We start from the raw sequence: 16,932 nt of genomic DNA, 5'->3' as shown, positions 1-16,932 counted from the left end.
GGGGGCCCTGAAAGGCCCTACAGCCCCCGGTTCCTCCCTCTGACCCACAGGAGGCTCAAGATGACCCAAGGGGGCCTCCAGAGGGAGGCAGGGAGGGAGGGAGCACAGGCCCCACAGACACCCCCCCAGGACCCTGGCCCCAATCCCCTCTTGCTTGGCATAAGGGCCTCCTTCCTCTTCCTCTCTTGGGCATGGGGCAGGACACAGCAAGAAACAGAAGCCAAGCTGTTGTTCCACGGTTTATTGACCCTAAATAGTTGCCATGATAGCTCTTGGGTTTTCTTTACATTCACTGCAGAGAGAAGATGGGCAGCTGCCCAGAGGAGGGCCATTCTGCCAGCCCCTGGCCCCAGAGAGAGAGAGAGAGAGAGGTGGGGTCATCCTGGACCAAGCAGGCACATGCGCGTCTCCTCTGCACACACACACACCCTTTGCGCACCCTTTGCTTGTGACACAGAGAAGCCCTGCCCCAGCTGCCGGGAAAGGATGCCAAGCACCCCACAAGTTCCCCATATTAATTCCACCAGGCAATGTACAAACAAAAACACTATACAATAATATTGCACTTAAATGTAAAAAAGTGAAAGCCCTCCCCAACAGGAACTTGGGATCTGCATTGAGAGAGAGGCAACTGGTCCAATATCCAGCTAGATTACAATAAATAAGGCCAGAGACCGAGAGGACGTTGAGATGGGCAAACAGAGGCGCAATAAAGGAGGACTGTTTGTCACTTTGTCTGCCAATACTGGGGGCTGATCAGTCCCAAAAATGTGGCCCTCCTCTTTGGAAGGAAGGTGTGGCTGCCTTTGCATAGACACCACAGGAAAGCCATCTTGGTCCTGTTCAGGGTGCTGTCCTTCTGCACTGGCCACCTTCACAATTTCTTTCTTGGGGGGAAGAGGCAGAGCCCCCAATTTCACAGTGGTCTGGTGATGGTGAGATCGCCGGCCCCACGGCTATCATCGTACCAGAGAGAAAAGCATTGTCCTTCAGCTCCGGTCCCTTGCCGAAAAGGCAAGCGATCCCACATAAACCACGGCTGCCTCCCAGGAGGAGTGGGGTGGTCTGGCCTACACCACAGGGCTGGCTTTCTTCTGCCGAACGAGGTCCAAGTACAGTTGTGAGCGCAGGAAGCGCGGGTAGGAGTCCTTGTCCATCAGGCCGTATATCCGCCTCTGGGCCAGGTCAAAGGAGCCCTGGGTGACCACCCGCATGTTCTTTTTGGTGTGCTCACGGGTGTAAGAGTCCAGGTTGACCTACAAGGGCAGGACACGCGGGTTGGTGAGAGCCCACCTCCCGCAGCATGAGGGCAGGCAGGTGGATTAACGGCTGGCCAAACGCAGGACACAAGAGAGGCTCTTGCCTGCGCCAGCCGGCCGACCACGCTCCCTCCTGGCACTCACTTCTTTGCAGGACTGGGCAGCTATGTATTCTGTGAAGATCTTCCTGGCTCTGGAGGCCATCTTGGACTGGGACTTGATCTTCCGGTATTCCTCGCAGGCCAGCCAGAAGTCCAGGTTCTCCTCGCTGAACTCGGTCCGCAGAAAGTGGCGGAAAGCTTCCTGGCCACCTGAGAAGGAGGAAGGCATAAGGGCCACCTGTGCTCTTCTGTGGGGAGCCCCACAAGGCTGCCTCTCCTGCCTTGGCTTGGCTAGGCTGGGCAGCCCAAAGGAGGCCCCTGCGCCAGGCTCAGTCTCTAGCTGGCCAAGGGCTCTTGGGGGGCAGCCAGGGAAAGCGGTCCCTCGGACATCAGGGGTAGCAGGGAAGAGCAGCAGCCTCAGCAGCAGAGCCCTGCCCTCCTCATCCTACTGCCCAGAGAGAAGGACCCTCTTACCTTTGTGCTGCAGGAGCTTCTCCAGGGACTGTCCCCACTCGAGGGCTTCCTCTGTGCTTGGCCTGAAAAGAAAGGAAGGAAGGAAGGAAGGAAGGAAGGAAGGAAGGAAGGGGACCACTTGGATCCAGATTCCAGCCCCCTCCGGCCAGAGGACCCCCGGCTATCCCATCCACGCGGAACCCAACTACATGTGCTCACGCACTCACACGCACAGGGGCACACACACAAAGGCCCTCTTTGCGCCCCACAAGCCCCCTGCCTCCCTCCCCTCTGTTGCTGCCCAAGAAGAGTGGGGGCTCACCGCCATGGCCTTACTTGACGAGGGCGGCCCTGAGGCCCATGCTCTCCTCCTCCTCTGCCGGAGGTCTGGACTCAGGGGTGCCCTCCTGGCGACGTCGGAAGAAGCCCAGTCGCTCCTTCACGTCCTTCGCCCTGGAGAGAGGCAGGAAGGCAGTGTCAGGGCCCCACAGATCTGGCCAAGGAGGCCCCTGAGCGCATGCAGAGCGCCCCAGCCCCGCCCCTTCGGCCAAGAGAACCCCTGCCCCTTCGTCCCGGTCTCTGTTTCAGTTGGCTGCGGGCACAGAGAGTGGCCAGTGGGGGACATCAGAGAGACAACCAGACCCCACTCTTCTTGGGCAGCAGCAGGGAAATACTGTACACATGCTCAGAGGCTCCTCCAGGGCTCCCCCTGTGTCCCATGACGGTCCTGAAAGGTGGGGAAGGGGCGGGCATGCCCCAGTCCTCCTTTCCGGGAGGAACCCACCCATCTTTTAAAAGCTCACCATCAAACATGGCCCGGTGGAGGGCAAGTGCCCTGGCCCTGTAGGGCATGACGAGTGGCTCAAGGCAGCAAGCCAAGCTGCCCCCTGCCCCCCATAGGCCAGGCCCCCCTCCAGCCAGGTCCACTGAGGGCAAGCGAGGGATCAGGCTCAAGGCACCAAAGGCCACTCTCCCAGCCAGGAGAGGGAGCATCTGGGTGCAAGCAGGCGTGGGGCTTGGCTTGCTTGCAGGAGCCATCCCTATTCAGCTGCCTGTTCTCTAGACCCTGGAGGCCAATGCAGGCAGGATCCGAGGAACAGGAGAAGGCAAGGGCAGCCAAAAGGCTCTCTGGGCACAAGCAGAACCCTTTGGCCTCAGCCATGGCCATTGGCACACAAGCCTCCCAGGAGCCAGTGGGGCCAGCAAAAGTCTCTGAGCATGTGGGAAGTGTCTCCCCCTGTCCCACCCAGCAAAGCCCATGCTCCCCAGCGCCCACCATGGCCAAAGTGGGGTGGGGGGGAGCACTTACAGGCTCCACTTTTCCTGCTTGTGGGTTGCTCTGGTTCCGCTGTCACAGACGCAGGTAGGATCCAACAGGCGATGCAGATGTGGATGCTGCGGCTATAGAGAGAGGGAACACAATTCGTGTGGGTGTCTGCCTTCTGATAAACCGCCCCCCCCCCCCGACCCCTGCCCTCCTGGTGCCTTTCCAGTCCATAGGGTGGAAAAACCAGAGCAGGAGTAGGAAAAAGGAGAGGGGGTGTCTGCTGGGGGGGGTGGGCTGAGGGTGTCCCCCGCTAAAACGGCTGGGCCAGTCTGGATCCATAGGGAGCAGGGCAGAAGAGCCATAGCCGGCGCAGGGAGAAAGAAAGCAAAGGGAAAAAAACAGTGGAGGGCATTACCATACCCTCCTCCTGACCCAAAATCCTTCCTGAGACAGGGTCTGTCTGTCAGTGCTCTGCTGCATTTGTATTTCCAAAGGGGGACAATGCCTTCCTGCTTCCACCAAGGAGAAGCAGAAGGGAGCTTCTGGACCTCCCCAAAATCTCTGGTGGTCCCAGACATGGGGGACGCCTCTGTTCCTTCCCCAAGATTTCCCCAGTTGCATTCTCCCTATTATTTTGAGAAAAGCCTTGAGAAAGGAAGAGCCCCCCCCCCACTAAGCACATCTGGGCTCCCCTACCTTTCGATTGCCGACAAAAAGAAGGGTGAGCTGGTGGATGGAGCCCCCATTCTTGGTCAGCTGCTTCTTCAGGCTCTTTGGGGAGGGCAGTGTCCAGCTGGCAGGGGGCCCCTGTGCCTCGGCATAGTTCAGGCTGGTGTCAGAGGTGAAGCTGTGGCCCCCCTGAGTTTCCTGGAGGAGGCTGCCTTCACTGTGGGTGCGCCGGCGCAGGGAGTTCCTTGTGCTCAGGCCGCAGGAAGGCCCATGTGGAGGAGAGGGGGCTGCAAAGAGGCTGCAGCGCTTCCCCCCACCCAGGTTGAGGTAGGCTGCCCCACTTTCATCCTCCTCTTCCTCTTCTTCTTCTTCCTCTTCCTCCTCTTCCAAGCACAGGTCCATTGCACCCCCAAGCTCCAAGGGGGCACTGATGGGACCCTGGCTGAAGGTGCTGTCCAGCTGCAAGGTGGAGGTAATGAAGGGAGAAGGGTTCCTGTGGGATTCTTCAGCCTCCTCCCCCTCCGGGTGTTCTGCCCCCCTCTCTTCTTCTTCCTCTTCCCCTTCCTTGGAGTCTCTCTGGGCTTCCACCAGCCTCTCCTGATCACCCGGGTTCTCTGTTGCAGGGTGGGCGATATGTTCGGTCTTGCCATCGGCCCCAGAGGGGGGCATAGGCCCTTCTCGCTTCCCAGCCTCTGGTTCAAACATCTGGCAGGAGAAGAGGGGCAGGTCACCCACATGCTGGGAAAGGAGTCGAAATCCCGGGGTCCCGAGAGTGGGGGCCCAGTTGAGGCAAAATGTATAAACCAAGCACCATGGGGACAAATTGTCGGGAGACCACCCGGGGGGGGGGGGACTGCACATAACTTCTTCTCATCCACTGTGGGGTCCTCTGCAAAGCTAGGCCCACGGGATTATGACCCAAGGGTTGGGAGTTGGGCCCCCTTCTCTCTGTGTCTGTGGACTATGGTCTCAAACCCTTGGCAAGGCGAAAAAGAGGCACCACAACAGGAGTCTGGCTCCCCACATTGCCTTCAGCGCTCTGATCTCTGCCCTCTTCCCCCCCATCATGCACCCAACTGGCTGCCCACTCTGTACCTCACCTTCAGAAGGAGGACCACCCCAGCCTCAACCTTGCTAGTGTGTTTGGGCTGAGCTAGCAGTAGCCACCCAAGACCACTGGGCCACTGAGAAGTGATGGCTGGCATCCTCTGGCAAACCAGGTGTCTACCCAGGTGACCCCAAACACCATCAAAGCCACATCTCCACACTCCAGTAGGGGCCAGATCCTATGAAGCTGGGTCTCCCACCTTCTGCCCGTCCCCTGGTGTCCCCCTCTGCGTTTTTCCCAGCAGCAGCAGCACTTGCCTTCTGTGGCAGACCCCACCCCCGGCAGGTGACCTCCCGCTGTCCTACATCATTGGGGGGGGGGATGGAGGAAGGTGATCCCACAGATGGAGAGTGCACCCAGCGCCCTAAAGGGGCCTTACCTTGGTCTCGTCTGGAGGGGCTGTGGGCACCGTCACGGGTGCGAGGAGCTCCTGCTGCTGCTGCTTGGCAGCGTTCTGGGCGAGGCACCAGCAGACTCTCCTCTTCTGCTCACGGGAGTGCGACTCCAGGCTGAGGAGACACTCCAGCTCCTGGCAGGGAGGGAGGGAGGGAGGGGGGGGGGGGGGGGGGAAGGAAGGAAGGAACCCCCCTGAGCACTGCTCTGCAAAAGCACCACCGGAGCAACTCTTCTTCCGTGGCAGCGCCCAGAGGCTGGTCAATGGGACTGAAAAAACTCCAGCCCACAGGAGCCCAAATCACAGGAATAGGAGTGCTGAGGGCCCCTGCTTCTATCCTGTTGGAGGGAACCCCACAGGGCCCCCCTTCAGTCAGACGGCCTGTGCCTCGCATTCAGAGAGCTGGAGGCAAGGGCAGCTGCCACCCTCCAGGCTTCTGGCCCCAGATTCACAAGCAGCCAAAGCCATGCACCTGGATGTTTAGGATGGCAGACCCTGCCCTTGCCTGGCATTTCGCATCAATGTTTTCCAAGGAAACAACTTTACCCAGCAGAAGGAAAAGGGCCACCCCAGGAGCAGCAGGAGGGAAGGGTGACTTGGAGGATAGGAAGACCAGGCAGAAATGTGGGGCGGGCACAGGGGAGCAGGGCAAAGTGGCAGAGCTACAGCTTGAGCCAATACACCATTTATGCCAGAATGAGCCCAAATGTCCCCCCAGAGGCAGCCGGAAAGACATTTGCAAGTGCTCTCCTCCATCAAGAGCCTTTCGGCAGCCCACTGTCTCTTAATCCCTCAGCCTTCACCACAGCTAATGGAATTAACGGCTTGCCTCAATTCGATTAGGCTTGGGCAATAGTCACGCTGGGCAAACTAACTGGCAGGAAAACGTGTGGGGGGGGAACCTCTTATGATGTTGCTTCCTCCCCCATGCAATATCCACAGCTCCCCCAGAAACACTCCAAGGGCCTTGGGGGGGGGGTGGGACATTTGGGGCAGCTCTAAAGCAGGGTTTTGTCAGTCTCCCTCAGTGGAAGTAACTCAGGGGGGAAAAAGCCCACTGTCAAGACAGACTCACTCGCTCACCACTTCCGGAAGGATGGAGGGGGATGGCGCTGGGTGCGCCAGCATCACTCACCTCTGCCAGGTAAAGGATGCCAAACTTCAGCTCCTCAAAGGAATCTGCAAGGAAAGCCCATCATATAATCCTTGACTCCAAAAAGAGTCCTGTAAGAAGAGGGGCCCCTCTCTCCAGACATGCTTCTTTTCCAATCTACTTTGGCTTGCTTCCTCTGTGGGGCAGATGGCTGATCACAGTCCTTCTAAGCACCCCCAAAAAACCCAAGCCCTGCATCTCGTACACCATGCTCTGCTCTGGCTGGCTGCAGCTGTCCTGAGAAGCCTTCGCCAGCTCTGTTGCCTGGGATGTGTAGGGCTGCACTTGAGGCCTGGATCTGCCTGTAATGTGGGGCTGGAGCTCAAGAACCAAAAGCCATAGAGTTGTGCACCCCTGCACCCCTCTCAGGCCCCATGCTCTTGGGCATTGCTGGAAACAGGATGCTAGGCTGGAGGGACTCCACATCCATGGGGGCACTTCTGCCTGCCTGACACCTACAGGGCAACCCCACACCAGCATCTCCGTAAGCGTGGCAGACTCACCCTCTTGCAGCCGGACGTCCCGCAGGTAGAGGGGGTTCCGGAGGACGTGGCACTTCCCGGGCTCCTCTTCTTGGGTGAACAGCAGCAAGTCGGAGTAGATGAAGAGGGTCACCTGGACAAGAGGGCAAGGGGCAGAGAGAGGAGAGGTTGGGCCAGGGAAGAAGCCAAGTCCAGCTCCCCAGCGGCCAGCCAGTATCCCTGAATGCCATTGATAGCTGGCCTTTTGCTGCATGTCAAGGTCTGGGCACAGAGATCCCACATACAGAAGAGCAGGGTAGGACAAGGAAGGTGGCAACCCATCAGTTAGACATGCCTAGCTCCCCAAGATCTCCAGCTACAGACTGTCCTACTAGAGGCTGGTGTGCATTTGTGTAAGAGATGCATGTGAGAGAGATGAATGTTTGCCGTCTCAAGGAGCCAAGCCAAAGACACACCTTTGGCAGGCAGGCAGAAAGGGGTCTTGTTTTCCAATGGTGAACCAGCCCCATTAGGGCTCCCAGAAGAGCCTTGGCTCCATCGCTGGCATACATTCCTCACTTTGCTCCCTTTCTGGGCCGGGGGATGAGCACAACCACCCAGAGCACAGAGGTTCCACACTGTGTTACCTTTTGTCTCATTCATCCAGGCGACACTTCTGAGCATCAGGGATGGTGCTGACACAGCAAGACGCTTACCTTCGTGGGCTTGTTCCGAATCTCGTGGAGCAGCAGCTCTTCCGCCAGGACCAGCGTCCGGGCCGTGTTGCAAAGATCAAGAGGCTAGAAAGAAGATGGAGGCCCAATGGAACTTGGTTGAGAAACCCCCGCTCCCCCCAACTCTGAGAAGGACACCAGCTCCTTGCCCATGCTGACTAAAGGCCTCTGACATCTGGCTGGATCTTGGCAATAGAAAATCAAAAATAAGAGTCAGGAGAGGGTCGGGGTAGGCATCACAGCTGCAGCACTTCTGCCACCACTGAGGTCATAGAAGGAGAAGGAGCACAAAATTAATGTGTGCTCTTAGCATGTGTGTTGGGCAACTCTTCTTTACTAAAGGCTGCCTAGAAGAAATGGGAGGGCGGGTAGAGAGGCGGCAGGTCCATAGGTACCCAAGGGGCACAATCAGGTGCCTGCCAGGCAATGGGACCCAGCCATGCTGCCCAGGGAGGCAGGAAGATGGGCATAGAAGGTGGGCCCCTGCAGCAGCCAAGCTGTGAAGGCAGCCCAATATGCCCCAGGAGAGGAAGGGCATCCCACATCTCTTCCCCTATGTCCACTGGCTTACAGTGTAGTGGGTGACCATGGGCTGGTCTCATTCTCAGCCTGGACTACCTCACAGGGCTTCAGCTGTGAGGAAAAGTGGGAGAGAATGTGGAGCTACTAAGAAACTCACAATCCTGCCAGGAGGCTCCCGAGACTCACCTGCACGAAGAGGGGGAAGATGAGCACCCTGGGAGCCAGAGTCACGTATGTGCCGTAGTTGGAGTGGGGGTCCAGGGTGCAGGTCTGGGGGCTACCGCCGCCCCCATTGCTTTTGATAGTCTGCACGGTCTTCATGAGCCGGGACTTCTTGCTGTGGGTCCCGCTGTCTGGAAGGAGGAGAAAAGAAGAAGAGGAGGTGTGCATGGGGGTCATGCATTTAGATGTTGAGGAAAGAATATAAAGCTGGGGGGAGGCTTTCTGGAGCAGGAAGAGCCAACCCCTCCCCTGCTTTTCAGATGGATCAGTTCAGGGTACGCATCCAAGAAATGTGCAAAGGTCTACTCTTTCACCTGCTCCACACACCTGACAACCTCGAGGGGGGGTTGTTTGCTTTTTGGCTGACACCACCACCACCACCCCCCAGTTTCTTGGCAGGGCCGCAAATGCAGCCATGAGAGGCTTCCCAAGAGTCAGTAAGGAAACAGAGCTGAGCGGAAACGTTAAGTCAGTCTGGCTTATTGTTGGCTGGTGCTTTCGGCAAATTTCCTGCTCTTGCCTCTGGAGAGGAGTTGGAAAACAAGGCCGTTTAGCTGTCCCAGTCCAACTGCTCCTGTCTGCACCCGCTGGTGTTTTGGGAAGACTGGGGCCCAAACATTTCCTCTGTGTCATCAGCCACATTTTCTAAATAGGAAGAAAGGTCCGACAACACAGGAGAAGAAGGCTGCCTGTCTTTGCAGCTGACAAGGGGGAGGTTTGGGGGCTGTGGATGGCAGCTGAGAGCAAGGGAGACCTGGTCCAAGAATTGCCCACCGAGGTGAGGCTCCCCCGCGCTTGCCCCATGGAAGGGAGAGTAGGGCGGCTGAGAGACATTAAAAGGAAGGCAGGCAGCTGATCTCAGCGCTAGAACATGAAGATTAGCCACCTCCCTAGCGGAAGCATAAAAACAATGCATTTCAGGGACTATGCGTGTCTCTCTAAATCCCTCCTTCCTTTGGTCTGTCTGTCCATCTGCCTTCCCACCTTCTTCCTTCTTCCAATGACCAACAGCACAATTATATTCTGGAAACAGAAGAGGGTAACTGCCCAGGATTTGGAAAGGAGGGACTGAGGGAAAGGGGCTGCGGATGCTTTGGCAGGGAAAGCAGGTGGGAAGAGCAGGCAAAATCGTTTGGGAAGGGCCTCCCATGGGCTCTGTGTACCTCCTCTTTACACACACACAGGATGGGAACTTGCACGGAGACAGCTGCCTCTGCCAGCTGCAATGGGGCTGGCGAAAGAGAGAGGGCCGCTATTGCCCAGGAGGGGGCCTCCGCTTCCCCCAGTGACCAGCGGGCAGATCCTTTGGCACCTCCTGGGCAGCAGCAGCAGCAGCCTTTGCATTTCTAGGGTGTCGTTCCCTGGCTGCCAGGGCACTTCAGATGCAGGCAATGACAAGAAAACCTGCCAGTGTCCTAAGATCTACAGAGAAAGGGTCTTTCTTGGTCCAGCCACTGTGAGGACATGCAGCAGGGCCTTCTTGGTGGCTGCTCCCACCCTCTGGAACGCCCTTCCATGGGGGGGATAGGATGGCCCCCCTCGCTGTTCGCCTTCAGTTTAAGCAGGCTTTTAGCAAGTAATTGCTTGGAGGGAGGCTTCTCATGGAGAGGAGAGTGCTTTACTTTTTAATTTTTGTGTGCCTTTCAGAGATTTCATATTGTCTTCTTAACAATTCTGTTAGTCTAATGTGTTGATTCTAAGGATGTTTTAAAAGTATATAAATTTTTAGCTTATCTTTTATGAGCTACCTTGGGTACAAGTCCAGGAGAAAAGTGTCATATAAATCGATAAATAATAAAACCAAAGTAGGTCACTGAACAAAGCCAGACCTTTTTGTCCTGGTCTGATCTGCCTCACAGAGTTGCAGTTGGAATAAAATGTGGGAGAACTGGAAGGCAGGGGAGCAGTCCCAGTCCCAGAGGCCCTTTGCTGCCTCTTCTCTGGTAGCCACCCATGCCCTTTGCCACCTTTGGTGCTTTCTCGGGCATCCTGCCACCCTCATTCAGCCTGATACCCAGCCAGACACACTTGAGGGCAACCCCGGCAAGGAGAGACAGACTTACCTCCAGGAGGGGTCTTGCCATCCTGGTAGACTGGCCTCAGGAGCTGAAGGGGACAAAGAAAGAAGGCCATGGGTGAGGCTCTGCCTTTCTTAGCCAATACAATTCAGTTGGCACTGCCTTGGGCAAGATGGTGGCACCCCAAAAGGCCTTCAGGGGCAGGGAGAGAGTAGACCTGTGTGGGCAGAGCCCTGGTGCAGGATCTGGGCCACTGTGGCCAGCTGAGAAAGATGAGGAGAATGAGGGGGGGGGGGGATATTTTGTATGCTTCTCAGGAGAGAAGCCAGCTAGGAGTGGGAATCCCTTTTAGCACATTGTGAAAGATGAACTGAATGAGACCCAATAACCGGATTCAAACAGTTTCTTTTAAATATCTGATGCAGCCAAAGCCCCCACCATATCCACTCACCTGTTATATTTTCCCAGGGGCAAGGAGGGGCTGCAAAGTGACCGAGGGCCCCCCACTCACTCAAGGCAAGCCACCTGACACTGGCTCCGGCAGTTTCCAGTGGCAAGCCCATGTCTGGGGGGATGTGCGTGGGAGTCCCAGATGGCTCCTCAGCCAGAGCCCTAGATTTCTCTGTGGGGAGCTTTTAGAACAAAGTGCACCTGGCCCTGAGCCTCCAGGAGACACCCCAAAAGAGTTTTAACCAGCGGCTGGGAGAGATCATCATGGGCAACAAAAAAAATACGGAGTGGAGGGCTCTGGACATCAACTCACAGATGTACGTTTTCTGAGAAGGGGAGGAAAATTTCCCCAAAGAGGGCAGGGAACGGGTCTGGGCCCCAAAGGCCCCGCCAGGCCAACTGGCGAATGGGCCGATCAGCCACAGCGCCAAGCTGGGCCTTCTGGGCAACTGGCTGCCAAGCCAGGGTGTCCCTACCTGGCTTCCGGGATTGAGAGGGGCCAGGATGATGTAGTTCTTGTCGCTGCCCCCAACGGAGGGGGGCCGGGAGACAAGGGGTAGGCTGCTCTGCTGCTGACGCTGATGCTGCGGCTCCTGATGCCGGGGGACTTTTCCGAGCTCAGTGTAGCGCTCCCAGCCATTCAACACCAGCCCTTCACTCCCTTCACAGACCACATGGCAGCTCCGGCGGTGCTCTAGGGGCCGGGACTGTGCCCCACCGTTCTTCTCCCGCTTGTTGGGTGGCAATTGCAAGTCCAGCGTTGATTTGCAGGAGGAGCGGCGGGTGGCCCCTTCTGGGCCAGGCCTCACCTGAGGGACCAAGCGCCAGACCAGCAGGATGATCTCTTGGGGGCAAGTCCTTCAAAGAGCAAGAGCAGCATGGCAGTCATGTCATGCGCTGCTGAGACCTGCTCTGCCTCAGCCACCATGACACAAATCTGCACATAATTTTTTGTTTGTTTTGCTTTCATTGTAAAGGGCAAAATTTTGAAAGGCCAGGAAAAAACTTAGCCTGTGAAACCAGCAGCAAGTAGCAATTAGCCCACCGGCAGCAGAGTGCTTTTGCTGGCCCACAGAAGGGCCCTGGAGGGAAGGTAGGATGGGTCTTCAGACCCAGAGTGCAGTCACTGAAAGTACAGCCTGCTCCTTCCCTCTTCACACATAAACCTCAAAGAAGGGCCTCTTCCCACAGCAGCCAGGATGCAGAAGGCAAAGGAGGAGAAGTCAGGGCTGATGCAGCCACAGAGAGACCCAGACAACCTGGAGCATCACCTTGCTGAGCATCACCTCATGAGCTCCAACACTCCTGGCCTCTTCCTGCAGGGATGCTCCTTCTCTAAGAAGTCCTGCCTCTCAGTTGCTCTGAGGCAGGACATAGAGAGAGATGGAAGCTACTCACAGAGAGGCAGACTACCTGCCTCAGACCATCTCCAACTATAGAGGCCTTTAAACAGGTCAGATAGGGACTAGATAGCCCTCAGGGGCCCTTCCAGCTCTAAAATCCTATTATTGCAGGGACAAGAAAGAGGGAGTAGATGTGGATACAAAGCAGCCTCACTGGGCCCCTGACCAGCTCTGCTACTGAAGGCAACATAAGGAGGGAAATGGTTAAACCAATTTGGGAACAGGACCGTGGGTGGTTCCCAGGCAGTTTCCAGTGCCAGAGGCAGTCTATCTACTAAGCATCAGATGAATATCAGTATCATCTTGCCTTCCAGGCGTGCCAATGGCTGCCCTGCTTTTTGGCATGCCCGACGTGCCCGGGCCCCTTACTCTTGGGGGGCAGTGGAGGTCCTGCTCCCACCCACCTGCCGCTGCCCATTCGCACCCGCCTGCCTCACCGGATCTTGTGTGCCAGCTCCACACACTTCCAGCGCTCCACAGGCTGCCCATTGAGCTGCAGGATTGTGTCCAGCTGCTGCAGGCCGGCCTTCTCTGCTGGGCTACCTGCAGGAGGGAGAGAAAACATTGGGGGGAAGGGAGGCAGAGGAGCAAAGAGCCCCCCCACTCCTCCAAGGGATTCTCAGTCTTCCCCATTCCCTGGGGAGCAGAGTGGCCATATCCACAAGAGCGGGACAGGGCTCCTCAGTATTTAGGAAGATCACAAACAAGGAAGTTAGGTTCCTCAGAGAAAAACAACCAACCACAATCCTCCTGATGCACAGCACTAAAATGTCTGGCCCATCTTGGATGTGCCCCATTCTTCTGCAGTACACAAAGGAGTAGGAAGGTTTTGGGGGCAGCAGGTGTATTCTTACATACACTTTTAAACCCTGCAACATTTTGTGGATGAGGTACAAGGCACTCCAACCCCAGATGCCCTTGCTGCTAGGAAGCTCTTTCTGGTAGACAAAAGGAGCCGGACTGAGAGTGGAAGCCCAGCCGGAGCGACCCTGCCGCCCAAAGCAGATCCCACTGTGCTCTTACCAGTGTCAACAGCTTGGACCCGGACGGGGGAGTCACAGCAGATGGTGAACCCAAAGCCATTCTTCCCACGGAGGATGGTGATCTGCAAGGAAAGGGCAGAGCTGCACTTCTCTACGGGGAAAAGACAAACCCAAAAAGGAGCAAGGCCAAGGGGCCACTCGACATTTCTCTGACAGCCAGGAAAGGCAAAAGGGATGGCCATGGAAATGTCCACCTTCCATGTCACGGGGGTCTGCGAGGGCAGGGGCACCATTCTGCCTACTGTCGCCCACTTCCAATGCCAGGGCCACAGGGGCAGAGGGGGCCTCCAGATGCCAGCCTTGTGTGGGGAGGGCAAGCACTGGACTCTCCTCCAGGCCCAAATTACTACCTTCCTTCCAGCAATAATTTAGCCCCTAAGGGGAATTCCCCCCCCCCGCCTCCCTTTCCCAATATTGAAGGTTACTGAGAGGCCTAGTGAGTGATGCTACCCCCAAGTAACACTGGGAAAGTGGAGAAACCACAGGGCAGCTCCTCAGCCAAAAGGAGAGGCGGACAGAGACAACAGTCTGACTGGGGGATGGACGGACGGGAACAAAGGAAGAGCCATGGAAGGGTGTCCCTTGCTCAGTTCTGCCCATTCCCAAAATGGCTGCCATATTTCCTGTTTAACCAGCCAAGGGGAAAGATCCGCCCTTCCGACTCCTTGGAAAGGCAAGTGTGGGGCAGATTCCCTCCTGCCAGCCACTGAAGGCTCCTGTGGAGTCCCAGACAGACAGTCCTGGGTTCCAGAGTGACAGAAACTAACGAAAGCCCTGCTGAAAGCTGTGCCCCTCTTTCACGCACACAACTGCAACACAAGCCAGCATTTCTCTTACAGAAGCAATAATATTAAAAGAAATGAATAGCGCTCACAGCTGTCAATGATTCTGGCTAGAAATGGAACCTCCATTCTTAGGGGCAGTGTACCTCTGAGGACTGTCCACCAGGGAGAGGGAGCTGGGGAGGAATGTTCCAGAAGGGCCCCATTACAAAAGGCCATTCCACTTGACCCTCCTTAACATGTTTCATTTTTCTGGTAAGAAGAAAGGCAGAGGAACCAGTGGGAAGATGGGAAGGTAACCAATGAAGGACTGTATTCTTTGGACCCCAACCCTGCCCACAACATGCAAAATGCTGAATCTGAGGCAGGGCAACCATGCACCCAATCTTTCAAAGTCCTGGGCTGGGCAGCAGTTCTTGGTCCTGAGCCATCGGGGAAAAACATGGCCCCTCTCCTCAGGAACAAACCCACAGTGCAAGCACTCCTGGGGTAAATGGCTGAATGGTGCAGCTCATCCCCTTTCGCCTGTATGACCTCACTCTCATCAGCCACAAACCCACAAAGTCGGTAAGCGGAAGACCCCCGAGTCCCATGAAAGCCAGTCAGATTGTAGTTTGCCTGTGACGCACTCTCTCAGCCTCCACAGGAGATCAGAGTACTGGTGTGCCTTAAAGGGCCTTTGCACTTAAGGTGCCAAAAATACACCTGAAACATGCTACGCATTCTGTCCGAAGTGCTGAAAGATATGTCCTAAATGCCTTCAGCCAGTCCTAGGGCAAGAGAGGAGGCCTGGCTCTCGTGCCCAGCAGGAATTGGCTTCCACCCGAGAGAGAAGCAGACCCTCTTCTCCCACCACTTCACATGCCCAAGGCACACCTGGCCCCCTCCCCTGCAACCAACCTGGCAATAACGCTGCTCCGAGCAGACTCTGCACAGGCCAGGGAAGTGGCTCATGTCTGCGGCCTGCAGGCTCCTTGTTGGCCCTTCCCACCCTCCCCAGGGCAGGGAGCAGGAGAGCCAGGAGAGCCCCTTCGCCTCCTGGCAGCCAAGAGAACAAGCCTCTCTGGCGCTCCTGGCATGGCTGCCCTGGGAACTAGAGCTGGGCACAAGAATAGCAGGAAGCCACCCCTCGCCTCCCGGCCGCCTCTGCCATGTGCTGCTTGATGATAAGCCCAGGGCTTCCTGAGAGCCGGTGGGGAGCAGGGAAGTGAGAGAGAGAGAGAGAGATTCCTGTCAGCCCTTGGCCCGGGTCAGCAGCGGCCTTTGTTCCCAGGCACAGAGAAGAGGCCACCCGCTCCAAACACTTGGAGGATGTTGGCCTCTGCTGGCCCTGCTCCTGCGCCTTGTGAAGGCAGAGGACATGGGGGGAGGCACAGGCCTCCTCCATTTGTATTGTGGATCAGAAAGCAACGGACGGGCACTTACTGAAGGACACAGACCCACAAATGAGAGAGGCTACACACACACACATGCCCCTTGCCCCTGCCATGCCAGAGGCCCTTTCCTCTCACTGCTTCCAGGAGCCACAGGCAGGAAGAGAGGGACCCTCCCTCCAACATGTTTAGAGGACGGATTCAAGGAGTCCTTGTGTGTCTTCTGCCAGAGCGTCATCCATCCTTTAGACACAGCCCCCCCACACACACATACCTCTCGCCTCCCTTCGCCTTCTTAGGCCTGGATCATGAGGGAGCTGGAAAGTCCCTTGCCCCAAGTCCCCGAGTGAGGCATCAGTCTGGAGCAGCTGCCACCCCTTCAGCCCACCCTGACCCTGGCTGAGGAGCCCATCCCCACCTGGACCTCCTCCATGTTCTCCTTCTGCTGCTTCCTGGAGAATACAGTCGGCCTGGCAAACATCATCTCTGCAAAGCAGGAGACAAAATAGGGAGGAGGAACGCGTCCATCTCATCTGCCCAGTGCCTCTTGGCCATCCTGGTTCATAGCCCAGCAGAGCCCCGAAGATGGAACTGCCAAACTGGGAGACAGGCAAAGTTGGGGCTCCACCTTCATGGCTGCGGCTGCTGCCTCCTCTCTGTATCTTTCCTCTCCAACAATCTGGCAAGAGGCTTGCTAATAATTTTCCTTTTAAAAAATTATTCCCCACTTTGTAAAGTGTAACCCAATGCTGATGAGAATAAAAAATCCAACACCACAATAAAAAATTAAAAATGAAACAACAAAAATGAGGAATACAGTAAACCATTTTGTTATGCAAGCAGAAAAGATCGTACAAGCCGCAAATATATTTTAAAGGTCTGTATGTCACTTATTGATCCCGTTGGGGAAGGAGATGAAGTTGTTTTTTTTCTTCCAAATTTTAATCAGGGCCATTTCTTGCACCTGTTTGTCTCACCTGCCAGGAAGCTGGGGAGGAGCAGCGCTACTCTCAGGGGTGGTGCAAGCTCCACAGAGCGGTCCACAAACGTTGTACCCATAGGGGGAAAGGCCCTGAGTGGCCCCTGGCACACGAGGCCAAAGAAACTGCTGCCCCTGCCCTGCCACCAGACCCCCCCTTGGAGAATGCTGGGCCAGAGAGCCAGGCTTCAGAAGATCCCCTCAAGAAAAGAGTACAAGGAGAGAAAGACGGGGCAGGGGACACAGACCCACACCCACTCCTCCTCACGAGAGTCATTTAAAACATGCCAGGGTGGGCAACTGAGCCCTTCAGCCATCCGGCTGTAGCCCTGACCTGTCAGGAGGCACCCCACCCACCTCCAGGAGAGAGACAGTCCTGCCTCCTTCCAGCAGGACCCACCTGAGCCCTCCAGCTTTTGCCAGTGCTGCCGCCTTGTGGCCACCTTCAGGTGCTTTGCTCTACCCAGGTCTTCCCCCAGCAGGTAATACCAGCCGCAGATCTCCTGGGTTTACAAAGATAAACAAAAGTCACAAGTTGCAG

The 16,932-nt window shown here is 56.4% G+C and overlaps 1 protein-coding gene across 7 annotated transcripts in view; it reads right to left on the bottom strand.

The window, feature by feature from the left end:
• Positions 1 to 226: 226 nt before the first annotated feature.
• The window catches only part of RGS3 (regulator of G protein signaling 3), a 31,020-nt gene continuing 14,314 nt past the window's right edge, over positions 227 to 16,932 (bottom strand). For 5 of the 7 annotated variants that reach the window (XM_042478069.1, XM_042478070.1, XM_042478068.1 and 2 more), the window contains 17 exons: positions 16,792 to 16,894; positions 15,831 to 15,898; positions 13,238 to 13,319; positions 12,652 to 12,757; positions 11,288 to 11,669; positions 10,407 to 10,449; positions 8,308 to 8,474; positions 7,582 to 7,665; positions 6,908 to 7,019; positions 6,387 to 6,430; positions 5,237 to 5,386; positions 3,777 to 4,454; positions 3,123 to 3,214; positions 2,150 to 2,266; positions 1,835 to 1,896; positions 1,404 to 1,570; positions 227 to 1,256 (listed from right to left, as the gene is read on the bottom strand). In XM_042478069.1, the coding sequence (XP_042334003.1) occupies positions 1,071 to 1,256; positions 1,404 to 1,570; positions 1,835 to 1,896; positions 2,150 to 2,266; positions 3,123 to 3,214; positions 3,777 to 4,454; positions 5,237 to 5,386; positions 6,387 to 6,430; positions 6,908 to 7,019; positions 7,582 to 7,665; positions 8,308 to 8,474; positions 10,407 to 10,449; positions 11,288 to 11,669; positions 12,652 to 12,757; positions 13,238 to 13,319; positions 15,831 to 15,898; positions 16,792 to 16,894 (2,643 nt within the window). In that variant the 3' untranslated portion in view covers positions 227 to 1,070. Of the gene's footprint in view, positions 1,257 to 1,403; positions 1,571 to 1,834; positions 1,897 to 2,135; positions 2,267 to 3,122; positions 3,215 to 3,776; positions 4,455 to 5,236; positions 5,387 to 6,386; positions 6,431 to 6,907; positions 7,020 to 7,581; positions 7,666 to 8,307; positions 8,475 to 10,406; positions 10,450 to 11,287; positions 11,670 to 12,651; positions 12,758 to 13,237; positions 13,320 to 14,939; positions 15,743 to 15,830; positions 15,899 to 16,791; positions 16,895 to 16,932 lie in introns of those variants that run through there. The other 2 variants (XM_042478074.1, XR_006104930.1) reach the window with 2 other exon arrangements.

The sequence above is a fragment of the Sceloporus undulatus genome, chromosome 7 (assembly GCF_019175285.1).
Source record: "Sceloporus undulatus isolate JIND9_A2432 ecotype Alabama chromosome 7, SceUnd_v1.1, whole genome shotgun sequence".
In the NCBI taxonomy this organism is placed as follows: Eukaryota; Metazoa; Chordata; class Lepidosauria; order Squamata; family Phrynosomatidae; genus Sceloporus; species Sceloporus undulatus.
This window is presented reverse-complemented; position numbering and strand designations above follow the sequence as displayed.